This window comes from Quercus lobata, chromosome 11, assembly GCF_001633185.2.
Source record: "Quercus lobata isolate SW786 chromosome 11, ValleyOak3.0 Primary Assembly, whole genome shotgun sequence".
Classification (NCBI taxonomy): Eukaryota; Viridiplantae; Streptophyta; class Magnoliopsida; order Fagales; family Fagaceae; genus Quercus; species Quercus lobata.
The window spans coordinates 46,596,977-46,622,734 of NC_044914.1; the positions used below are offsets into that span (position 1 = coordinate 46,596,977).

The 25,758-nt window shown below is 34.5% G+C and overlaps 3 protein-coding genes and 1 non-coding gene across 4 annotated transcripts; 3 read left to right on the forward strand and 1 right to left on the reverse strand.

The window, feature by feature from the left end:
* The first annotated feature begins 5,373 nt into the window (after positions 1–5,373).
* Positions 5,374–9,121, forward strand: LOC115968590 (transcription factor RF2a-like). Its single transcript, XM_031088015.1, has 5 exons — positions 5,374–5,646; positions 5,760–7,253; positions 7,359–7,491; positions 7,584–7,668; positions 8,526–9,121. The coding sequence occupies exons 2-5, from the start codon at positions 5,962–5,964 to the stop codon at positions 8,756–8,758; spliced, it is 1,743 nt and encodes a 580-aa protein (XP_030943875.1). The 5' UTR covers positions 5,374–5,646; positions 5,760–5,961; the 3' UTR covers positions 8,759–9,121.
* A 2,008-nt stretch (positions 9,122–11,129) lies between these two features.
* TRNAL-CAA lies at positions 11,130–11,213 on the forward strand. Its single transcript has one exon. It is a non-coding gene; the product is annotated as a tRNA-Leu (tRNA).
* Positions 11,214–11,307: 94 nt separating this feature from the next.
* On the forward strand, positions 11,308–17,036 carry LOC115968347 (tRNA-dihydrouridine(47) synthase [NAD(P)(+)]-like). Its single transcript, XM_031087725.1, has 10 exons — positions 11,308–11,730; positions 11,839–11,955; positions 12,052–12,291; positions 13,569–13,818; positions 13,936–14,192; positions 14,642–14,914; positions 15,147–15,428; positions 15,598–15,718; positions 16,193–16,362; positions 16,448–17,036. Exons 1-10 carry the CDS (start codon positions 11,413–11,415, stop codon positions 16,544–16,546), a joined length of 2,127 nt encoding a protein of 708 aa, XP_030943585.1. The 5' UTR covers positions 11,308–11,412; the 3' UTR covers positions 16,547–17,036.
* Positions 17,037–20,585: 3,549 nt separating this feature from the next.
* Positions 20,586–22,927, reverse strand: LOC115968573 (amidophosphoribosyltransferase, chloroplastic-like). The gene is made up of 2 exons (XM_031087996.1): positions 21,054–22,927; positions 20,586–20,963 (listed from the first exon to the last, which is right to left on the reverse strand). The coding sequence occupies exons 1-2, from the start codon at positions 22,767–22,769 to the stop codon at positions 20,952–20,954; spliced, it is 1,728 nt and encodes a 575-aa protein (XP_030943856.1). The 5' UTR covers positions 22,770–22,927; the 3' UTR covers positions 20,586–20,951.
* Between the last annotated feature and the right edge of the window lie 2,831 nt (positions 22,928–25,758).

A 25,758-nucleotide genomic window follows, 5' to 3' on the forward strand; every position in this document is an offset into this window, starting at 1 on the left:
GTTGATGACTTGATGGTAGCTAACTAGAGATACCTTTAATTATATATTAAATCCCATGATAATTATGTGATTTAGTCACCAAATTGATTGATAATTTACATCTTTCACGTATAGCCACATCGTGAGGCCTAGAGCCAATCCAATAATTAAGTTGTTTGAATCAAATAATTGAAAAATTGGATCATGTTTAGGAGTTAGGATATAGGATAATCTCACTTTGTACTCCCTATATATAAATATAACTATTGTATTTTTTTAATTGATAGTTTGTTATATTTTTTGAGTGGTACTGGAGGGGGGGGGGGTGTTAGTGTTAATAGTTTCCAATTGACTATCAAATTAGACTAAATTATTATTATTATTATAGCATAAACTTTATCTCATGCCAATTACTTTTCAATGACCTAAAGGGTTATACCCAATTACAAGCCCTTGATGTTATAAAAATGTCCTTTCGTGTTGCTAACAATGCATGCTATATAGTATTTAAAACAACACGTATTTTCATTAAAAAATCATACCTTGTGAGACGTGCATGCATTTTTAAATTTAATAATTCCTTTTGGGATTGATCCTAAAGGATAGCCATCACAAGGAGTACCCAATACAGTCTTCTCCTTGATGCTAAAGACATCCTTGACAATATAATATATAGTATATATATATATATATATATATATATATAATCTATTGTAATATTAAATTAGGTTAAAAGCTAGTGACCCACTAGAATTAATGAATTATCCATTGAATTACTATACTCGAGCAGCCATAAATGTACGCTACCAGTATGAATCTATTACAATAACTTTTGACATAAACTCTCTCTAGTCACAGTGTAAAGCAAACACATACAACCAATAATCCTCCAAGTTTAACCAAAGTTCCATATTTCATATAGAAGGGAATTATTGGCAAGCTACTATGAACAATAATCATGGTGTAATTTCATTGGCAATATTTTTTACAATAAATTTGGAAACCAAAAGGTTGCGAAAAAGCATGCAAGAGGAGACGCAATATATTTGCTACAGCAATCACAAATTTTAGTTTTTGATTGGTCCACCATGCACTTCAATGACTCCAATAATATAACTGGCTTTATGTATCATGTATTGGAGAATGAATGTTATTTTTTGATGCATAAGTTTCCACTAAAAACTAAATGTAATTACAAAGGAGCTTATAACTCAATTGGCCCCAGTATTTTCAATAGAGACATCTAGGGTTTAAATCCTTCACCTTAATTATCAAATTATCCACACACAAAAAGAAAAGAAACTGGTTGTATTCTTTTTCCTACAACCAATACAAGAATCTAAATCTCATATATCTTGTGAATTGCATTTATTAAGGTGGATTAGGAGAGAGAGAGAGAGAGAGAGAGATGTATTTATTTTTTATTTATTTATTGGGGAATTATCTATATTTTAAATGATTTTTATATGGTTTTAATTAAATATTATTATATGTTTAAAAGTGTTTCAAGTACTATATCATTTAAAATTTTAAATAAGTGTTACAACATATACATTAAACATTCGTAACAAGATACAATAAATAAAACGTAAAATGTACTCTATACATTTCAAATGATTCAATTTCATGGATTAAATAAAATATACCTAGAGAGAGAAGATACTAAAAAAAACAATTTAAGACTATTACTCAATAAATAATTTTTTTTTTTTGATTATACAATAAATTGTTATTAATCAATGACAATTTTTTGATTGGAATAACAAATTATTTGCTAGGAAGATTATTATGTAACTCTCTTCCACTAAAATCTATTTGATCCTTTAAAGGTGTCGGTTATTTTTACCAATCATATAATATATATTGTAATGACACGATTTTTAACGGCCCAGGAATGTCCTTGGGCTCGTATATAAAGGACCCAAATAATATGATTTGCAGAGAATGGGTTTGGAAAGGCATGTCCTTGGGCGCTGGGCAGGGGTCTGGTCCTGGTTTCTTGAGAACTCATACAAAGGTAGGCTTGGACTGCATAGCTGAGCCTTACCTTGGTATGGTTTAGGAGGTTTGGCTCCTCGGCATTAGTCCGAGGAGCATTACATTCTCACCAGTCTCCCTCTTCCTCCTTCTTTCTCCAGGCGCCCCCTCCTTTTTAGCTCTCTTTTCCCTTTTATACTAGTATTCAATTCTTCTTCTTCATCTATGTGTCAGTTTCTCCTTATTTGAGGCAATTACTCGTCCTATCAATCCTTACGTCGGGGTGGTTGGGAAAAGCTGGATAGCATGGTAAGGGGTATGGGCTTGTCAGATGCTGGGCTCTACGTTATGGTATTGACAGCTTTATCGCTTGTACTGCCCTTGTACTGAGTTTGTCCTTTTCTTCAGGCGTTTTTGTGAGATGTTGGACGTAAAGTCGTCCTCAGCCACATCTTTGGGCCTTCAAGGAGTTTTCATTGCGCATCCTTGGCAGTAGGGCTCCTCGGCCTGGGCTTTGGGCCCTTAATAGAAAGTGGGCTGAGACCTCAGATTTCGGGTCCCACATATATAATTAAAGACATTTGACTTTTTGTTTACCTTATAATATTTTGTCACATAAGTTTTTGAGGTCTCATAGTTTTACACGCCGTTGTTCTATTATTATATATTTTTAATTGATTTTAAATATATTCTATAACTAAATTTTCCATTAAAATCTTACCAAATTATATGTTCTTTAAATAGTAGAAGATATAGTTTCATATACAAATTCTATCATAGTAAATACCTATTAATAATTACCATAATTATCACATATTATATTTAGAAAAAAAAAATAGAGAAAAAATAATATATTATTAAACTTTTTTGTGCATTGCACATGTTACTGACTAGTATATGTAAAATTAAAAAAAAAAAAACATTTAATTTTTGGTTAATATCATAATGTTGTGCCACAAAAACTGTTAAGGCCTTTTATTTTACAGTTTATTATTCTAATATATTTTTTAATCAAATTTATTATATTTAAATATTATTCTATATTTAAACCCCCATTAGTATCTTAGCACTTCGTATTTCTTTGAATGATAGATTCAATAGTTTCATATACAAATACAATCATAACAAATACCTAATTTTAGAAAATATTATTTCATATATAATCATAATCATAATAAATGTCTATTAATAACTATCGCAATTATTGATTTTTATATTTAGATGAAGAAATAAAAGCGAGAAAAAAAATCATATTATGTAAAAAAATTTCATGCATCACATGGGTTACAAACTAGGAGAAGTATATCAAAATCAAAGCACAATCGAAATCAAAATCAAAATTCGTTTTAGTTATTGTATGATTTTGTGCCACACCACATGTCTATTTATTTTTAAAAAAATTTTGGTGCCAAATCACAATTTCTTGATACTCAATGTGAAAACCGAGATGACTATCTCACATACCAAGTCAAGACCATCTCATCTTTATTATGTTGAATGTTCTAGTGTGTAAGCATGTGTTGCTAACTATCCTTATCTACTAATTTCCAAATGAAAAGATGAAAGAATTACCCAACACGTTACGTTACGACATGACGAGTGACGACGGTCATGCAGCACTTGTGTCCGCATGCAACCAAATGTAACAAAGTTACTTTACTGGTTACAGGCAAACAACAACAACAACAAAAAAGTCTTTTTATTGAAAATCTTTTCCTTTCAAACCGATGAAACTTTTTTTTTTTTTTTATATAATTCAAAACAAAAATAGGAAAACCATTAAATCACAAGAATTCCAAAACTCAATCCTGTGCCCTTAAAACCACTTCAAATTCATATCAATAATGGACAGATACAAAAAAGAAAGAAAATTCCTTTCTTACCATAGAAAGCAAGATTATACTTACTTAAAAAAAGAATCACAATAAATTTACAGACATTATTTTTTTTTACAATTATTAATGTGTTACTATATTATTGGATATATCATTACAAAATATATTTAAAAATGTATTTATGTAAAAATAATTTTCTAATGAATCTAATCACAATTTATTATCTTAAAATAAGTTGTGATATGTTATAAAAAATAATTGTGTTATTGTGAAAAAAGAAAAAAAGAAACAAAACAAATTTTGTTGTGTAAATTACGCGCTTTAACTGCCGCGTGAAACCGGCACAAATTTTAATTAGTTTTTAACGTTGTCCAAAAGAGCTTTCGAAGGAAGAATAAAAAAAATACTTGCTTAATAAGCTGCGGGGACAAAGGAGAAGAGAGAGAAAGCAAATTATTATTATTATTATTATTACTATTTTTTTTAACAAGAGAGAATATAATTTAATCAACACGAAATTTGAAGAAAAAAAAGAAAGAGCAATACTATAATCACAAACTATTTTACAAATTTTTTTATAAACTATTAATGTGTCTAACTTTTTATTGGTTTTCTTTTAGATCCACCATTAATATCACTTTTTCATTTACCAATAATCACTCAATACATCAATTTATAGTTTTTTTTTTTATAAAAAAATTTGTATCTCTAGCATTATTCAAAAAGAAAAGAAAAGTAAAATACAGTCAACACCAAAGTTGAGCTAATGCCAATAAAGTTTAAAACAATTCGAAATTTATCAATTTAGTCTATAAACCCACCTTGGTTTCTAAACTGTTACTTATTTTTCTCTCATTTTCATAGTGATTAGGGACCAAATTAATTAGTATTTTTTATATTTTTTATTTGTGATAGAATTTTATTTTAACTTAATCTAAGTGGATGTATTTATATAAAATTTCCTCGAGACTTAAACTCCAATTCTTATCCATCCCACACCTCACAAGAATTTATAATTAAAGTGACTATCACGGTAAGGATTTGTGAGAGTAAATAATCAATTTTGAAATGTCTTGGACGTAAATTTTTTTTTTTTTTTAATACAAGATAGAAATTCTATTTTAATTTAATTTAAGTGTATTTGTGTGTGAAACACCTTTTTATAGACTTAAAACTTATCCCTTGCCCTTTACAATTCACACCCCTACAAGCACTTATATTTATAGAATGACCATTATATCAAGAATGTGCGATGATGTCTTAGACGTAGTTAGCATTAAGCCAATGGTGTTGCTTGTATATTTTTTTTAAAAAATTTGCTCTATAAGCTGCGGAGATACAGGAAAAAGATAGAGAGAGATATTAATTTAAAATTTTAAAATTAAATTAAAAAGAAAAAAAAAGAGAGTAAATAATTGACTCGCTAAACAAGCTGCGGAGACAAAGGACAAGAAAGAGAGAGAAATGAAGTCGGAATGAAATTGAAATGCAACTCAAATTAAAATTCCACCCAAATGAAATTCTTATTAAATTCACGCGTAGTAGTCATGAAATCCGTGTAGTCATCGTCGTCGAGAGAGAGAGAGAGAGAGAGACAAAGAAGAAAAAAAAAAAGAGTGAGCTTTTTCTTCTTCTTCTTCTTCTTCTTCTTCTGGAGAGAGAAAGCCCGTGAATATTTTTTTAACACAGAGAGACAGAGAGAGAGTGAGAGAGTGCTTTGGCATTTCCGTCACAAAAACAAGCTCAATGTGGCGGAGAATTTAGAATAAAGTTCATTTTTTTTTGTTTGTCTCTGCTGACTTTGAGCAGGGTCGGCAAATTTTTTTACCTTATTGAAATGCCATCTACTTAGAAGGTACACTTCTAAATATAAATTCAAGTTCTTTTGACCTTTGAATATTGTATAGTTTTTCTTTCTTGATTTTGCTATCTGGGTTTTGTTTAATTCTGCTTTTCACTCATTTGCAGATCGTTGAAAATTTTGATCTTTGGTGATATACACTGTGTTTTGGTTAGAAGTGAATTGGGTTAGACTTGAATTGTATTGAAAAGCTTTTAAGACTTTTGTGAAAGTGGGTTGTGTTTGTTGTGCTTCTTCTTCTTCTTCTTCTTCTCTTTTTTTTTTTTTTTTTTCATAGAATACATTACAAGCTATAAACTTTGAAGCAAAATGGGTGACACTGAAGAAGCTAATAGTGATATGATGCAAAGGCTTCAATCTTCATTTGGTACTTCTTCATCTTCCATTTTGAAACAACCTTTATCCATGGACCAACTTAACATACCCCAATTGAGCCCTTCACTAAACCGTGCACGCCATTTTCAACAAAATTTTGGTGGTGACAGTGGTAAAAGAATAGGTATACCACCTTCACACCCTCATCAGATCCCACCCATTTCACCTTATTCTCAGATCCCTGTGTCTAGGCCAGTGAACCAGCAAATGGGTTCACAGAATTTTAGTCCTGGGCCTACTCATTCACGATCTTTGTCACAGCCATCATCGTTTTTCTCGCTTGATTCGTTGCCCCCGTTGAGCCCTTCCCCTTTTCGGGACTCCTCGTCCATGTCTATGTCAGAAGCTGGGGTGTCAACTGATGTGTCAATGGAGGATCGGAATGCAGGTTCGCATTCATTGTTGCCTCCATCACCTTATTCTACGAGGGGTGATTCTCCGAGGATTGGGGAGAGTTTGCCCCCTAGGAAAGCTCATAGAAGGTCTAATAGTGATATCCCTTTTGGGTTTTCGAGTGTGATGCAATCATCACCGCCCCTTGTTCCGTTAAGGGGTCCTGCTGGTTTAGAGAGGTCGGTTTCTGGTAGAGAAAATATGGGGATGGCAAAGCCGGCTCAGTTGGTTAAAAGGGAATCGAGTTGGGAGAGAGGGGGTGATAACAATGCAGAAGGTATGGGTGAGAGGAAGCCAGAAGGGGAAGTTGTGGATGATCTGTTTTCTGCATACATGAATTTGGATACCATTGATGCATTGAACTCTTCAGGGACTGATGAGAAGACTGGTAATGAGAATCGTGAGGACTTGGATAGTAGAGCCAGTGGGACAAAGACTAATGGAGGAGATAGCAGTGATAACGAAGCAGAAAGCAGTGTGAATGAAAGTGGGGGCAGTGTGCCAAGGGGAGGACTGAATTCTACGGCTGAGAAGAGGGAAGGGGTCAAAAGGAGTGCAGGAGGAGATGTTGCTCCAACCACTAGACATTACAGAAGTGTTTCTATGGATAGCTTCATGGGGAAGCTGCAATTCGGTGATGAGTCACCTAAGATGCCACCTTCAACCGGAACTCGTCCTGGACAACTTTCACCCAATAATTCAATTGATGGTAATTCAAATGCCTTTAGCTTGGAGTTTGGAAATGGCGAGTTTAGTGGGGCAGAACTGAAGAAAATTATGGCAAATGAAAAACTTGCTGAGATAGCATTGACTGACCCAAAACGTGCAAAGAGGTATGGCATTTTCATCTGCTATAGCTTCAATATTGTCAACTGAATAAATAACCAAGAAGCATTTTTTTTCTGCATTCTATTAACCTTATTGGTTGTTTAATTTAGGATTTTGGCAAATCGTCAGTCAGCTGCTCGTTCCAAAGAACGAAAGATGCGGTACATTTCAGAGTTGGAACATAAGGTCCAGACTTTACAGACGGAAGCTACCACATTGTCTGCACAGCTTACATTATTACAGGTGGGGATTTGAACTACTGATGCTTTTATTCTTATATCTCTATGTTCTATTTCTTAAATTGATTTGCTTTGTCTTCTTTGCAATACATGCAGAGAGATTCTGTTGGGCTCACAACCCAGAATAATGAGTTGAAGTTTCGTCTTCAAGCAATGGAACAACAGGCACAACTCCGAGATGGTACACATTTTTTTTCTTATTTTGTTTCCTCCATTGCATTAATAGATATCAATATATCATTGTGTGCATCCGTTGACACCTTTAATTTTGGTGGGAATTAATAATTTTAATTTCTCCATGTGACTCTCCTATTTTTGGTTGTTTGCTCTAATTTTTGCGGAAATTTCTTTATCATTATATATTCATTTTGAATTGTCAATGATACTTTTATGTTGGCCACCTACTTGGGTATTTCAGTGCTTCATTACTTCATACACATTTGAACTGTTTTCTCAATGAAGTGCCTGATGCTTCTTTGATGTCCACTATGGTTTGGAGAAGAGAGGCTCAAAATTTACTATCGCTTTATTCTCTTCTTAAATTATTTCTGAAAAATCTATCAGTTTATTTTTTGGTACTTCAGAAAGGTCTAATCATGTCCTATTGTGAGCCATCAAGTCCTCTATTGCTAGAAGCAACCAACCAGATTTTAATATTTGTGGTCCAGATCCAACTACCCTCCGAGGTTCACTCACCTTTTGTTTAAGCAGTTAGCTAAATGTTTTATATCTTAAAACAATTTTTTTTTTTTAAAAAAAAAAAAAAAAATGCTATCGCAAACATCTTAATGCTCAATGTCACTTGGGAAATTAGGTTTGCTATATATGTGCATCCTTTATTGAAAGCATTCTCTAGAGTATTGTACATTGGAAATGAGCAAGCCTGCTGAATTAGTTGAGTTGCCTAGAAAGCATTGGTGGGCATCTTTTTTTGTTAATTTTCTTTCTGATGCTCCATTTTCAGAAATTCTCTCTTTTGTGCTGCATTTATAATACACTGCTTATGGAACTTTTCCTGCCTGTGGTTTAATGGCACAGCTTTAAATGATGCCTTAACTGCGGAGGTCCAACGGTTGAAGCTTGCTACAGCAGAGTTGGGTGGAGAGCACCCTTCTAAGTGCATGGTTTCGCAGCTCAACCATCAAATGTTCCAAATGCAGCAGCAGCAGTCATCTACCCAGATGAACATTCATCAGTTACAACACCAGCAGCAGCAACAGTCACAGCAGCAGAATGGTAGCACAGCCTCAAAATCTGAGTCCATTCAATAGATTGTGATTATGAAACACGGGCTTCAATCAGTTGGATGGCTCTTTATCTTATCAATTACTGGCTTTTAATATTCAGCAATCGTTGCACAATGCATTCATTCGTTATTATACTGTCTCCAAGGGACGTCTTTAATGTGTGTTAATCGTGAATTCTACCTACAATGTGTCCAACTCGGACTATGTCTGTGGTATGAAATCATATACAAGTCTCAACACTAATTTTATATTTTTTATCTCTTATTTAATTCTGGTAGATATCATGGAATGTAGACATTATTGGACTTAATTTTGCTTTTTAAGACATTAAAAGAGTCAAAACTCTTCTGTCCTTGTTTCTTTCAGTAAAGAATTATGCCCCTCTAATTTCCTTGTTTCTTTCAGTAAAGAATTATGCCCCTCTAATTGTTTCTTATTATGCTCATTGGTTTTAGCTTTACTCTGATCTAAACAAAAATTGATTTGGTAAGCAATGTCTTTGGATACAAGTGAGTCTTCCATGGAACCACTTACGTGCCAAATCTAGGCCATTATTTCTGAGAAAATTAAGAATCAAAAGTGTTGCATTTTCCTTTTCTCTCCTGCCTATGATTGATGTCTCAGCACAGAAGCATTGCCTAATCATACTCACAGCTGAAATTGTTAACAGAGTTATGCTATGGATACAATTATTTTCACAACTAGGCAAGTTGTGATTAGATTGGCATCGTTATTATACGCCAACCATTCTAGGCCATGCCAGACTCGCCACGTCAATAGTGGTAAAAATGAAGAAAAGTTGTTGGGATATATACAAAAGGTTTTGTGTACCTAGAAGTACAGGAATTGCGTTAGAACAAATTTGGTAACCCAATAATGAGTGTCAGCAACTCATGGACCATGAGAAACCTTGTTGGGCCCCGTGGCCTCTTCGATGAGAAATCTGGAAGGACTAAAATGAGGGACCGAGCAATTATAGTCCAAGCATGCAGAAATGCCAAATTAATGTTATCTTCCTATAAAATACTAGTGTAATTAATGTGTTATGGTCCTCTCCAAGATAATTTTCCCCTCTCCAATTGCAACGTCAGAGTTTAAACGTCACTCTCCTTTTCTTTTTCTTTTTTCGTTTTTATTTATTTATTTATTTTTTTACTTTATCATAATGTAAATGTGTATGTGCGCAGAATTCTCCTTTGATAACTTAAACTTGATCCTTACCTCTCACAAGTATTTATACTTATAGAGTGACCATCGCAACAAGAATGTGCAGAGGTAAACGTCATTCTCCTGAACAGTAGGAGAGAGATGCATTTTATTAATGAACCTATCAAAGAAAATTTTGTATATTTAAAATATATGAAATCTGGGTGGATTTAACAATTTCATAAGACTCATTTTGAATTTTCATCAGACCAATTTCAACCATCAACAATGCTTAATTCTTGTTTTTATCATTAATCATCATAATGAAAACGACTAATTTTTTTTCGTTGTGATTCTTATGTATTCTAAGTACTATACGATATGGAGTAATTTTTTTTTGTTATAATTCATGTCAATGTGCTGCGAAATAAGAATAATTTGAAAGTTCTACTTTAAGGGGGAAAAAATACAAATGATGGAAATAGGTAATACCTTCAAGTTTCATAATCCCAAAAATTCTCACAATCCCATATTTGAACCTCAAATTTCTTGAAAAAAAAGGGAGCAAGTTATGCTACTGATCCATAAGATTCTTGACCAAACTTTTATGTTTTAGACGGAAGTGATATACCATTAAACTACAATTAAAACTAACAAGGCAAGTGGGTGGGAGAAATTTGAGTGACACAATGGAACTACAATAAAGATTTATACATTACCAAACTGTGATGAACCTTTTGAGAAATCCAATCACCTGCTAAAGAGGACTCAGACCAAGTAAAACCACCGGGGTGGGTGATCAAAGAGGTTCTGATGGTTAAATCAGAAAACCAGTGGAGAAGATGAGGGATGATATAGCTTGTTAAAATTACTTCTTTTTGTTCAACAAAAGGGTATTTATAAAGCATAAGGAGATTTTTTTTGCAGGAATTTGACTTAAGACTTGGTTGTGGACTTCCTAGTAAGTTTAAGATCTAACAATAAACATGTCCAACTAGTTGTTTCCTTAAGTCGGTTGAAGAAATGTGTGTCAGGACAGCAAGCCCAAGATATATACTAATAAAATAAGTTTATATCATTAAATATGGTAGTCTGAGTTCAACCATGGTCTTTTGAATTATTTTTTTCCCCCTTTGGTTTAGAAAGGGATCATAAGCAACCATGTTTGTCAATAGGCATTAACGTGGTAGTTCTTAAGAATGCAAACAAACTAACAAAATAGAAAACCTAAATTAAAGAATCAAAAACAGTCAGGATGGCCGAGTGGTCTAAGGCGCCAGACTCAAGTTCTGGTCCTCTAACGAGGGCGTGGGTTCAAATCCCACTTCTGACAATTCTTACTCCAATTTTTTTTTTTTCTCTTTTCCACTATCTCTAATAAAACGGCACCTCTCTACGTCGTTTTATAAACTAACGTCGTTTTATAACTACCAAAAACCCTAAACAACGAACAAAAAACAAAACACAAACAAACACACCACTACTACCACACAGTTTAGCGACCGAGTTCTTCTGAGTCGACTCGTTCCGCCATGGACGAGTCCACTACCGGCATCATCACCACCACAGAAGAATCCGTAGTGGAGAAACCCGAGCTCTCTCTGGTCCCGCCACCGGCGTCAGAACCAGTCGACTCTCACTCTCAGTCTCACTCTGAGCTCACAACCGAAGAACTCGTCGCCAAGTCCATTGCTCCAATAAAGAAACACTTCCTTCGTCCTCCGCCTCTCAGAGCTTCCTCAAACGACGCCGTTTCCCAAACCACCGCCAACGCCGCCCCAGCTCCGTCTCAATCCTCCTTCGTCAAAGACAAAAAATCCAAACGCCAACTCAAACGTGAACGCCGTCAGGTCCTCTCTCTCTCTCAAAACCCTAACTTTTTGCTTTTTTTCATATTCATACATACATACATACAGTATATTGTATATGCTAAACGAAGCGTTTCGATAACATTGTAGGACCAAAAATCATCGAAAAATATCTGTCCTTTGATTGCGAAAACCGGAGATATCACTTCGTGTCCTTACAATGATAAGTGCCGATTTAGCCACGACGTTGAAGGATTTAAAGCTCAGGTTTTTTGAATTGAATTTGAATTTGAATTTGAATTAGTTTGTAGTTTCTTGTTTGAGTGATAAAAATTTGATCTTGGTTTTGGTTTTGAAATGCAGAAACCGGAGGATATAGAAGGGGAGTGCCCCTTTTTGGATTCGGAGGAGCCGTGTCCTTATGGCTTGGCTTGTAGGTTTTTGGGCACACATAAAAGTAAAGATAAAGATGGTGTTTTGGGTGGTAAGAAGAAGATGAGTGATGAGTGTAATGGGTTGAATAAGGATGTTCAGAAGCTTTTGTGGAAAAATAAAATGAAATTTCCTAAGGCTGATGCCAAACTCAAAGCTCTTGGTCTCCTGGTAACTATGCTAAGATTTTACTTTTCTACTTAAATGCATTTATGTATTCGTATTTTTATCTTGCATACTACTTTCATTGTTATTTAGAAAGAGAAGCTTGTAAAGATTTTCGTATGGGTTTTATTGATTTAGAGAGTGTGTATGATAGAGACTATAGACTGTGTAGACAGATTATGGGGGTGGGTTTAGATAAGATTAAGGATATGTATAACATAGTTGTAACTAGTGTGAGAACAAATGGATTGATAATGCTTAAGGACGTATATATTGAAGAGGATGTGATTTATAGGATAAGAGTGGATGAAGTGGAGAAGTTCTTTGGGTGTATTGTGTGATTATAGAATACCAGTTAAGTTGGAAGGGAAAATTTTACAATTTATGCCATATGGTTGCTGAATGTTCAGCTATCAAGAAGTAACATATTCATAAAATGAGTGTGGATGAAATGAGAATATTAAGTTGGGTAAGTGGAAACATAAGGGTGGCTACTAATAATGAAAAGATGAGGAAGAGTTGCTTGAGATGATTTGGTTATATGTGCAAAGAAGAGCAATTAACACACTAGTGGGGAAGAGTGATTTGATTTAAGTTGTTAGAATGAAAAGAGGTAGTGGAACAACTAAAATAACACTAGTAGAAGTAGAAAAAAAGGACATGCTATTCAAGGAAGTAACAAAGAGTACGTTTTTGGATATGATAGAATGGGTAGGGAGAATAGATGTGGCCGACTTTGATTACTTTGTTGAGGATCCATAGCCGACCACAAAGTTTTGGAACTAAGGATTTGTTCTTGTTGTTGTTAGGCTGAAACTTGGAACCCAATTCATTTTAGGACCTAGTAGTCACTGAAGATATCATGGGCAATTGAATCATTACACTGCCTTTTCATAGTCATGCAGCATGAATCTTAAAAAATATGTTAAGAATCTTTGTACATCATCTTACTGGATCCTAGAACCTCTGACCTTGAGAATGCTCTCAAGACACTAGCCACCAAGGCTATAGAAAGGGCTGGCAATGAGGCGGTAATCTGAATTCCTTCATTTAAGAAGTTTAAAAAAGATGAATGGACAATTTAAATGGTACCTGAAAGAGAGAAGGTTCATTTTTCTTAGCTGGGTTTGATTTTGTAAAAATTTTCCGTCCCTTTTGTTTATGATTCTTTCTCATTTTCAACTTTTAGTTGGTTGATACAAAACTGTGGTGTGGATAAAGTATTATTTTTGTATATTTTATTATAAAACATTATACTTATAACTGCTTTTATTGTGTTGCAGGGGAAGGCAAAGTCAAAAACGAAAATTGTTGAAGAAAAGGAGGAGGATGAAACTGTTCCAGGTACTTGTCATGTCACTGATGGAAATGGTGTTAGTGAAGTGAACGGTGACTTGGATACTAAATTGGAATCAGCTGAAGTGCCAGAAGAGGATGATCTAGATATAAAAGTTGGATCTGATGAACCACCCATGAAGAAACCAAAATCTGTAATTGAAGAAAACGGAAACTCCGCTAAAGCCAACAATGGAGGTTTAGCTTTTATATCAATTTTTTGTTTGTTTATTCATTTATTTTTGAAAATATGTGGAGGTATTTAATATACTTCATCTAAGATCTAGGCAACTTAGATTGAATATCTTGCAACAGATGTGACTTTCATGGAGAAAGTTGTTGGGGAAAGCTGTATACAAACTGAACCAGAAGCTGGAATGGATGTTACAACTCCAGAAGGTGATAGAAGCCTAAAGTTACACCCACGTGAAAAGAAGATTATCGATTTTAGAGAAAAACTGTATCTTGCACCTCTGACCACTGTTGGAAATCTTCCATTCCGAAGGGTTTGCAAAGTCTTGGGAGCAGATGTAACATGCGGTGAAATGGCAATGTGTACTAATCTTTTGCAGGTCTCTATGTTGTTCTTTGTCTGCTTAACTGATTTATGTTCTTCCTAAAATTTGGTGTGGATTATGAATCCAATTTTCAAGTGGTGCTGAAAAGCATAATTTTTGTTTTTACTTGTAAGGTGTTGCTTAGATATATGCAGTTTTGCCACACTCTGACATATAGCCAAGCATTCATTGTCAACATAGAATTCCCAGTATAAGAATCAGTACAGATTTTTTTTTTCCACAGGAAGATGATATATTTTAGATCACCTTAAGATGGAAATTGGCATAGTAAAATACATCCCCCCCCCCCCCCCCCCCTCTGAATCCCAACAACAGGGGCCCATTTTTCTTTCTCCCTTTTGATTGGCATTTCACTTATTTCATGCATCTGTATTTACCATACTTCATACTTGAACTTCAACATTACCGTTTTTGATTTGGCTGCATTTTTCTTTTGGGAATAGGGTCAAGCTTCAGAATGGGCACTGCTGAGAAGACATTCTTCTGAGGATTTGTTTGGTGTTCAGATATGTGGGGCATATCCAGACACTGTGGCACGTGCTATGGAACTTATAGATCAAGAATGTACAGTGGACTTTATTGACATAAACATGGGGTGCCCAATCGATATTGTAGTGGAAAAGGGTGCTGGATCTGCTCTTCTTAATAAGCCAATGCGGATAAAAAGCATTATAGAAGCAGCTTCTGGCACTGTGGATAAACCTATCACTGTCAAGGTGCTTGCTTAGGATTTATGTAGATTTTTTATGAATATGAATTGAGTGATCTGTAGCTGTTTCCGTTCTTGCATCTTTAAGCTGCAAACTTTGTTTTAAGTTCTGTGTTTTTTCTTCCCTGCTTCTGTAATCAACTTTTTTTTTTTTTTTTTTTTTTTTGTCTATGGCTTTTTGCTCATCAATCTTGTCCAAGATGCATTATACTTTTTCTTCTTTTCCCGGGTTGCTACAGGTGCGAACAGGTTTTTTTGAAGGGAAAAATCGCATTGATTCACTGATTACAGACATTGGCAACTGGGGAGCTAGTGCAGTAACAATACATGGTCGATCACGTCAGCAACGGTATAGCAAGCTTGCCAACTGGGACTATGTATACCAGTGTGCCAGAAAAGCTCCTGATGCTTTGCAAGTTATGGGAAATGGAGATGTTTTCTCGTATTTAGACTGGAACACACGCAAAGCTGATTGCCCTGAACTTGCTACATGCATGATTGCTCGAGGAGCACTAATTAAGGTTTTTGTTTTGCCTAGTATAGTTTCCATGTACTAGGGTTGCATCCCTTTCTGTGCTTTCAATACATTATTTACTTATTCCCATCCCACCCCCACCCCTGCCCATTCCTGCCTTTTCTCTTTTAGTGCATGCTTTAAAGCTTGTGAATATGATAAATTTTGCTTTGCAGCCTTGGATATTTACTGAAATCAAGGAACAGAGGCACTGGGACATTACTTCTGGGGAACGATTAAATATTTTGAAGGATTTTGTGCGTTTGGGCCTTGAACATTGGGGTTCTGACACAAAAGGTATGTCTTATTTATTGAATTGGCACATAATATTTGTATACAACAAGGTATAGTAATTTGACTGGGCTGCAAACATAGATTCAGTTTCTCTTTAGAAGTGCATCTTTCTGTTATGAGTCTTCTAGTTCAGTGACATTGCTTGGTCTTCTTTACAAGAAGAACCATGGTTTGAATCCCACTCCCCATTTGGCACATAAAAGAAGAGCATATTTCTATGAACCGGAAAGCAATAGTATGAGAGCAAAAAATGGGTATGATAAGAAGCCTTCGGCAAGCAATTAAGTCTTTGCTTTCCTGAAAATAACATTGTCCATGATTAAAATTCGTTGTACTTTATAACATTTGAGCAATGGACCCAGCACCTTTTTTTAGTTTTCAATGCTGTCTAAAGCTTCTCAAATTTTTTTTTTCACGTGTTTGCTGATCAAAATTTTTATTATTCTGGGCTTTTTTCCTTGGATTTTACACCTGCAGGAGTGGAGACAACAAGGCGATTTTTATTGGAATGGCTTAGTTATACTTGTAGGTATATACCTGTTGGTCTTTTAGATGTCATCCCTCAAAGACTGAACTGGCGCCCTCCCTCCTACTATGGTCGTGATGACCTTGAGACATTAATGGTCTCAGATTCTGCAGCTGACTGGGTATGCCTTCTATATTGGCTTATTTATTTCACCATTAAGCATCTAGATGTTCTAGTTTGCTTACTTTCCTTTTAATTTGTTGCAGGTTCGGATATCTGAGATGTTACTTGGCAAGGTTCCAGATGGCTTCACATTCGCACCAAAGCATAAATCTAATGCTTATGATCGGGCAGAAAATGGCTAATCTTATGCAGTTCATCGATGTTGCCTTGAGGCAACTTTGTTTGGTAGATTAATATCATTAATATCGGGTACACAAAAACATTTCTTTGCTGGCGCATTCAACCCCAATGGTTTTTTGCTGCAATAATGTTATATATCTGATATACGCATCGTCCCTCTCATTGTGTGAGCCTCACGGTTGCAAGAGGAAAGCTGCAGATATCAGATGCATGGGATACCTTCCCCTTTTATTGGATGCCAGTGTGTTTATAATTGAAAGATATCTTAAGATGTCTTGGATGCACAGCTCATTGTTTGAATAAAAGCAAAAAAGGAAATGAGCATTTAACGTTTGGTTGACATCTCTAATGTAATTTAAAGGTGGGGTTAACTGACCACCTAGATTTTGAACTTGTTCATTTGTTATTCAACAACACTGTAACTTTGTCATGGGCAAGCATGCGATTTTCATGAGGTTGAAATATTGACTAAGACAAACTTGGTTTTGCGTAGCTGCACTCTTTTATTAGATTTGTTTTTTGGTTTGTGAAACCCATCATGGTAGGGCCCCGGAATCTCTCCTGGTGGGCATTTGGTTTAGAATTAAAAATTAAAATTATTTTACTATTTAACTTATTTTTGTTATTATTCATAGTTTCATTACATTTTTTGACAATATTTATGGGTTTCATTGTACTATTTCAATTAACCTTTATCTTTATCTATAATACTTTTAACAATAATTTTTTAGTTTCAATATTTAAAAAAACTGTTTTAAAAAAACTGTCATCTTTTCAAATATTGTAAAGTGGGGACTTGGAATCTTTCTTTACATTTCTGAAGTATCTTTATAGAGTGTGGACACTTGGAAATCTAGGAAGTAATAAAGTAGAATTCGTCAAAGCTGTGGAGCATGACATCTTTGTGAATGAATTTTTGCTTCTTTCATTCCAAAAACGTGTCTAGGTTATTGAAATTTATTAGTACAGGTTAATAAATGCTTTTTCTTTTTTTCAAGACTGTCCTTGAATTGACAAGAAAATTTGAGTAGAACTTGTTAGGCATGACAATCAATTTCACATGGGATGCTAAGAATAGGGACTGAAAACGTTGAATCCAATCTTTTCTTATTTTGAAGTAACCTTTGATGCGTATGAAAAGCTAAGGATTTAGTTTATCTTCAAGAAAATCAATATTGCTATGAGACATGGTTTTGGAACGATTTGGAGCTAGAGTAGATGCTAGTGGCTTTGCGGCAAGGCTTTAAGAATAAGCAAAGATCCATATACTAATAAGGATGTACAAAAGGCCCCCACAAACTGTACACTGTTTGTTTTAATCCCACCAAAATGACACCGTTTTGACTCAAGATTACTGTGCATTGGATCTTAGAAGATGTTGACATGTATCCAACATTATGTGTAACATTTTAGTTCGGTGCTATTGTGCATTGGACTTGATAAGATGCTGACATATTTGAGTCCAGTACTATTGTGCATTGAACCTGATAAGATGCTAATATGTATCAAATATTATGTGCCAGCATCTTAATGCCCCATGGAAAATATGTGTATATATTTGCTGGTTGGCCCACGCTACCTCCCAGTTTGCAAATATAGTGGATTGGTTTGAAGTATAAAATCAGTTATGGGAAGGATTAAGTGCATTGTCACAAGAGACAAGACTGCTCAGAATCATTTTTTGGACTTTGCACTTAGCTCAATTATCGTGATTGATTCTCATGTCTACAGCTTGATGGCATATGCATATTGCTTATCTTGTCCTCTCAAGAATATGGACAACCTCCTGGCATATTGCTATAGCTCTAATTCATTCGCAACCTCATTTCACAATTGTAGAGGCGAAAAAAATTGTGAAACTAGAGGTTATGAATGGTGTATGGTGTACGATAAAAGTGATGATAGTGGTGATCTCATTGTTTCACAATTGTAGAGGCCATAGAATTGTGAAACCATAGGTTATGAATGGTGTATAATAAAAATTATGTTAGTGGTAATCTCATGTAAAAGTGATGTTGCACTAATCACAATCTATCACATATTTTGTGGAAAGAATTGTAATTTTTTTTGCTGTAACCTTGTTGATTCAAGTATTCTCAAATTTATCAGTTTTTTCTCTCATACCAAGTGATTTTGGCTGCTTTTGACTGAGCATGGTAAAGAAATAGATAGTGGGCTGAATTTTGGTGTTTGAACTTGCACAAGGGGCAAGAGAAATGGCAACAGGACTGAAATTTATCGGCGCTGGTTCAGCATTTTGTGGCAAAACTCCATCAGCTATAACAGAACATGATTATTCCTTTTGTTGGGCAAGTGAACAAGATGTTTCACATAAGAGTTTTTACTTGTTACCGATAATTACTCCCTCTCTCTCTCTCTCTCTCTCCTTCTTCTTCTTCTTCTTCTTCTTCTTTTTTATTATTTTATTTTTATAATATAGACAACTAAAAAGATTTATTGAAGAAAAAAAAGAACGAAAACTACTCCCTTTAAACAAGTTCATTAGCTGCAAGACATTATACTGCAAATCCTTCATACAATCCAGAAACTAGTTGCTTACACATTTGGTCTGACGCCAAAACTTTCGAATCTGACCTATGCTTTAGATGGTCTATTGCTACAGCTAAGATACCGTATATGTTCAATGCAAGAGTTCAGCATGAAAATGAATTATAACAATTGTTGAGTTGGCATAAGGAAAAAGGAAAATACTTGAAGCAATCATGCAAGGTTAGAATTTGAGGGGATAAGGCAAAGGCAGACGAGCGTATTTGTCACATCCATGGTTGTCAAAATCCCGATCTGAATTCTACGATCTTACAATTTTATGATCTCACCTGTCCAAAATGATTCGGATCTTTCAAGGATTTTTGCAATCGGTAAAATTGTAAGATTTGATGATCCCAAGCAACCTTGGTTTCTTGTAATCTTCAACTTGACAAAAGGCTACCCATATGAAAAATAAAATTCCAATAGACCAAATTTTTTCTACTCTAATGTAGAGAGTGTCAGTTGGACTCAAATAAAAAATATCTCAATAGAGTGTCACGTTTTGAGATTTTTGACCTCTTTAGATGATGCTTACAATGGATGTAGTGATGTATGATAATTATATCAATAAATGTAAAATTTATGTGATTATTTAACATATCAATCTGTATTTTTTGTTTTTTTTTTCTCAAATAATATAGGATTTTACGATCCACGATCTCACCTATCTCCTACGATCATACGTAGGATCCTAATTTTGACAACCTTGGTCACATCCAATACAATGTCTCCATCAAAGTCTTCAAATGATTCACATTTTCATTCTCTTTTACTGATTCACATGGTTCAAGCTTTTCTTGCTTAATTCAAGTCTTTAGCAACAAAGACCAATAAGTTGAAAAGACGCAAAGAAGCAGAAGTTTCATGACAACACAGTTTCTATCTGAATTCAGAGATGATAAAGTAGATTTATCAGAGATAATTCATTGGTGGAACTACATGAAGTTTTGTAGATGTTGCTGTAAAAGACCTTCCTAATGATTTTGTACAATATTAGTTAATTGGCATATGACATGCTATTTTAGTTCCGGTAGGCAAATTGGTTTCTAAATTTCAGTATTTAACCATCTAAATTTTCCACCAACCAAAAATTGAAACAATGGCTAAAATTCTGTTGCTCTATAAATTGGGGGTTCACCCTTTATTAATAGTTCAACAATTAAGCCAATGGTCTGTATTATAAGATCAAGCCTGGTGAGTTTTAGTTAACTCAACTGGTAAAATATCTTAAGTGCTGAAATATAGATCTACAGTTTAAACCCCACCTACATCAAAACTAATTGGTGCCTTCACTTGATGCTAAAGAGCAATCATTTAGAGCAAACGCCATAGATTGATATTCTAACCTTTTTTTTTTTTTATTAAAAAGAAGTGTAGGTATTTTTTTTTTTTGGGATAAGTAATTAATATTAATATGCATTTGATCTTATTTTCTATATCAAGAGGCTAATGCAAAGCTACATATTCTTTTATCAGACCATAACCATTCAATTTACTCTGCAACATCGTGTATTTATAGTGCTCAAATCAAGCAAGAGATCCAAGACCAAATTCTGAACAAGCTATGAACCAAAAGGAAAAACAGTAGTGGGAAGAACTAGGAAGCTATAATAGAAAACTCTCAATATCAGAGCAGATCTCAATACGGAAGATTTAACCTAGTGTACCAAAATCATGTCAAAGAAGTTCTAGCATAAAACCCAAATATATGTCAGATTCAAAACTGAATAACATGAACTAACAAAATTGTATAAGCCTTAAGCTTTCAGTTCCAAAGTGAATTGAGGAAGCACATAATACTGTAAGTAGAGACCACTGAAGAAATCTGTCGCTCACTGCCTCTCATATCTGATAGCCCTACATCTTGTTCTGTGGATCACAAAAGGCATGTATAATGTAAAACAGATAATTGCAAGCAACAAAACCATCAGTTTATGACAGCGATTAGGCAGTGCTAACCTCCAATTCTGACTTTGGTTTTGCTTGGACCCAACCCCCATCAATGGATTCAAAACTCCCATTTATCCCATCGTCCACAAAATCACCAACCCTTTTCACCTTAAGCTCCCTAGGCTCAACAGGATACTTGCCAGAGAAGCAAGCATAACAATAATTGGGTGCATCTTCAGCCAACAACTTCTGCAGGCTACCAATGGGAAGAAAAGAAAGTGAATCTGACCCAATAAACTCCCTAATCTCCTCCGTGCTCATCCTATTAGAAATCAACTCCTCTGAACTAGGTGTATCCACTCCATAATAACAAGACCCGATAATCGGTGGGCTTGCAATCCTCATGTGAACTTCTTTAGCCCCAGCCTCCTTTATCAACCTAACAATCTTTGAAGATGTTGTTCCCCTCACAATTGAGTCATCCACAACCACAACCCTCTTTCCCTCCAACACTGCTCGAACCGGTGATAACTTAAGCTTCACACCAAAGTCCCTAATCTTCTGTGATGGTTCAATGAAAGTCCTCCCAACATAGTGTGACCTTATCAAACCTTGCTGAAATGGAACCCCAGCTTTGGCAGCATAACCAAGTGCAGCCACGACCCCAGAATCTGGCACTGCTATCACAACATCACAATCAACAGGTGACTCAGTTGCAAGTATCTCCCCAAACCTTCGGCGAGACTCATACACAGAACGCCCAAAAATCACAGAATTAGGCAAAGCAAAGTAAATATGCTCAAAGATACATTGTTTTGGCTGAGGATGAGGCATTAAACAAAGTGATTGAATCCCAGTTTTATCAACCACCACAACCTCACCAGGAAACACTTCCCTCTCATATGTAGCCTCAATCAAATCAAGTGCACAAGTCTCAGAAGCAAAAACCACAGCACCATTACTCCTCCTCCCCATAACCAAAGGCCTAAAACCAAAAGGGTCCCTCACAGCAACAAGCTTATCTTTAGTCAAAAAAACCATTGAATAAGCACCCTCAACTTGCTGACAAGCATCCACAATCCTCATAACAAAAGGTCTATCTTTTGAAATAGCAATTAAATGAAGAACAACCTCAGTATCAGAACTAGTATTAAAAATTGAACCAGTTTCTTCAAGCTTAGCACGAAGTGAACGATAATTCACTAAATTACCATTATGTGCAACCCCAACAGAGCCAAACCTGTACCCAGCAACAAAAGGTTGAACATTTTTCAACATAGATGCCCCTGCTGTTGAATACCTTACATGTCCAATAGACAAATCTCCAGGCAATTGGTCAAGCTTTGATTCACTGAACACCTCAGAGACCAATCCAACGCCTGTAACCGACTGAAGCACGTCGTTTCGGACGGTCACGATGCCAGCACCTTCCTGGCCACGGTGTTGGAGAGCATGGAGAGCTAGATAGCAAAGCCTAGAGGCTTCTGAGTCACCATATATTCCAACTACACCGCACTCCTCGCGTGGCTTATCGTCATCATCAAAACTAACAGAATGGTCATCTGGGTTCGCGTTGTTTGTGGTGAAAAACTCGGAGATGGGGTTTTTGGATGAGACTGTGAGAGAGGTTTTGTGGGTGTGAGAGAAGGAGGCTTTGTGAGAAAAAAAGGAGGGGTTTTGGAGGGTTTTGAAGGGGACAGAGAGATGGGTTTGTGGTGAGTTTAGAGGAAGAGGGGTTGGTTTAGAGAGAGAGGATGAGAAGGAAGATAGATTGGTGGCGGCCATTGAAGAAGGAAATGGAAGCTTAGAGAAGAAAGATAAAAGAGAGAGCTTTACACAATAGAGAGGACTTTGGAGTTTTGAGTCCTTTTTACCTCTTTGGGTTGTTCTAGGTTTTTTCTAGGTATGTTTGGAGTACGGAGTTTTGAGTCCAAATTCAAAGTTTCCAAACAATATTCAACTTCTTTGAGTGGTTGTGTTTAGTTGTTTACTTCGTGGTGAGGTTTCTTTAACAATAGACTTCTAGAAAAATAAATAAATTTTTATAAAAAAAAAGGAAAAGAAATAAATAAATTTGGGTACCAAAAAGAAGATATATTTTGGCATGTGGGATAATATATTAAATTATTTTGTTGTGTTTGGATTATATTTTTTTTACTTGTTAATTTGTCATTGTGTTTGGATTATATTTTTAGTTTTTACTAATTTGGTGATTTAGTGAAAGGGCATGAATAATAAAGGTAAAGTTGTATATATTACTTTGACAAAAATTGGCCTAAACCTACTCCTCTCATCTCGTTAAACATTAACTAATTACTTAGCCAAAAAAGGAAACAATATGACTACATATAGAAGTGTAACAAACTAAACCATATATTTTCAAAAGTAATAAATTAAACTATGATATTTTAAAAGGTAAAAAAAAGATAGTAGACTTTATTTATTAAAAGATCAAATCATAAAATGAGGAAGAGAAAATATAAGCATTGATTTAACCAAACAATAGCCTCCTTATTTTCCTTTGCAGCTCTAGCAAAAGTTAAAGCAACTTAAACACATCTTAAAGCTAAAGGTACACTATCAAAGGGTATACAATAAAAAATTTCACAAATAAGATTAATATCATTAATAAACCATGCGACTTCCAACAAGCAAATCCTATATGATTTCAAATGATCAACCAACTCTCCAAAAGTGTGTTCCCCAATGAGATTAGAAAAAAAATTTGCTTGACAGAACAATAAAGCTTTTCTCATAACTGAATGAGGAATTCCATAATGGAGCTTGAAGCCAAAACGGTTTGTGCAAAGGAATAATCCAAGAATAAATGGTTCCAGGATTCGACATCCTTGAAACACAAAATATGTCGAGTTTCAATGAGAAACAGGACTTGTCTTCTCACGCCAAATATCGAAGTTCTTGAACTGCCTGTGAGATCCTAAGCCCCTAACAATTTGGATTGATAATTTTCATGTAGAAAAGGGGAGTTACCCAAATGCAGGATGAGGTGAATGTCTCTCACCTTTGTCAACTGCTTGTCTCTTGTGGAGGGAATTTTTTGCCAAAAAAAAAAAAAAAAAACTTCCAGTAGCTTCAAATTAAAAATAGATTGATGTTTAATTTGTTACTTTTTAAAAATCAAGGGTTTAATTTTTTTTTGTTTTGTTTTGAAATGATAAGATTAATTTATTATCTTTTGAAGTCTCATGTTTGATTTGTTACTTTTAAAATTATGTTGTTTAATTTGTTACACCCCTAAACTATATGGCTTTAAGCTATAATAAATTAAAAGAAAGGGTGAAATTTTAACTTTTGCTAAAAAAAAAAAAAAAAAAAATTTAAAAAAACTATACTTTGTAAGAGTGTCGTAATTCACTGGCTTTTTCTTCCTCATGAATTATAATTTTATTATGTAAGTTTTCTATAACATACCATATTGACATATTCAATATTCCAGTAAGTCATCAACCTTCTCATAGTTTAATGTACTACGATTATAATAACCTAAGGGACAAGAATTTGAAAGTCGTGCATAATATCTTGAATGAGAGAACAAGATGAGCAATGTTAGATACACACAAAATTTGACAATATTTTTAATAGTAGTTGAGTTGTCAAGTTTTTTCTGATTTTTATTTAAATTTACCATTGACATAACTTTTTTTACCTATCATTAACGTTCTGTCATATCAAGCAGATGTAAACTTTTCTGTCTTTTTTTTTTTTTTTTTTTTTTTTTTTTTTTTGTGTCTATACTCTAGACTTTTCCAACAAGATATGCCTCTTATATCCAGGTTAATTTTATGTCATATTCAAGGTTACTATTTCTTGTTTTGCTGAATTAATCAATGTTACTATTGTTTTTCTCACGAAATTGTATTTTATGATATTATATTCGTTCGTACAAGACTAGAAGAGGCAAGAAAATATGGGTTTAAGAGTGGTTTAGATGACCTTTTCCATATTATATTAAGTAAATTGTTTCCAAATGTTCTCTGTCAAATCCTTCTAGTGGATTAGTCCGAGACTTCAGAATAAAAATCTCTTGAATGGAAAGGCCATCCCCCACGCTTGAAATGTCATATTAGACATTGGTGGGTTATTTCGGATGTTGATTTTTTTTTGCCTATAATATAGATTCTTTGGACTTTTCTATTTTTTTATTTTTCAATTGAGATTCTTTGCGGTCTTGCGTGGGCGACTAACATTATTGAATGAGAGTACCTGCTCAACTTGTCAATGAAAATTGAATACTACTATAATTTAATCCCAATTAAGCCTTATCGATAACTTTTGGCCAAAATATCTTCATTTTTTATACCAAGGCAAAGATGGGGGTAAGTACGTATTCAAAATTTCAAATCCCTTTCAATGAGTGAGTCTTTTTAATTAAGAAGGAAGACATAATTTTGATTAAAAAAAAAAAAAAAAGGAAGACATGTATATATATATATATATATATATATATATTTTAGGAGAAGAAGGAAGACAAGTCTACAAGTTGTTTTAACGTGTTAAAATAATGGTAAAATAATTAAATTCATCATTTTAAAACCTATTTAGCCTTAAATCATTAAGGCAAGAGAGATTTACAAGCCTTCCAAATTATGACTACGCTTGTCCTTTTGTATTTAACTTGACCAAGGATTAGCATTGGAATTGTAAAAATAAATAATTAAAAAACCCAATTTAATACCTATAAAAAGTTAATTTATATTCTTTAACATACCATTTCATTACTCATCCTACATTCATTTTTTTTTTTGATAATCAC

Bases quoted from the DNA above. Each gene is read 5' to 3' on its own strand.
- LOC115968590 (XM_031088015.1), top strand. From the start codon at position 5,962: ATGGGTGACACTGAAGAAGCTAATAGTGATATGATGCAAAGGCTTCAA. The intron at 7,254-7,358 runs GTATGGCATTTT...TGTTTAATTTAG, and splicing joins GACCCAAAACGTGCAAAGAG to GATTTTGGCAAATCGTCAGT. The intron at 7,492-7,583 runs GTGGGGATTTGA...CAATACATGCAG, and splicing joins CACAGCTTACATTATTACAG to AGAGATTCTGTTGGGCTCAC.
- LOC115968347 (XM_031087725.1), top strand. From the start codon at position 11,413: ATGGACGAGTCCACTACCGGCATCATCACCACCACAGAAGAATCCGTA. The intron at 11,731-11,838 runs GTCCTCTCTCTC...ATAACATTGTAG, and splicing joins TCAAACGTGAACGCCGTCAG to GACCAAAAATCATCGAAAAA. The intron at 12,292-13,568 runs GTAACTATGCTA...ATTGTGTTGCAG, and splicing joins TCAAAGCTCTTGGTCTCCTG to GGGAAGGCAAAGTCAAAAAC.
- LOC115968573 (XM_031087996.1), bottom strand. From the start codon at position 22,769: ATGGCCGCCACCAATCTATCTTCCTTCTCATCCTCTCTCTCTAAACCA.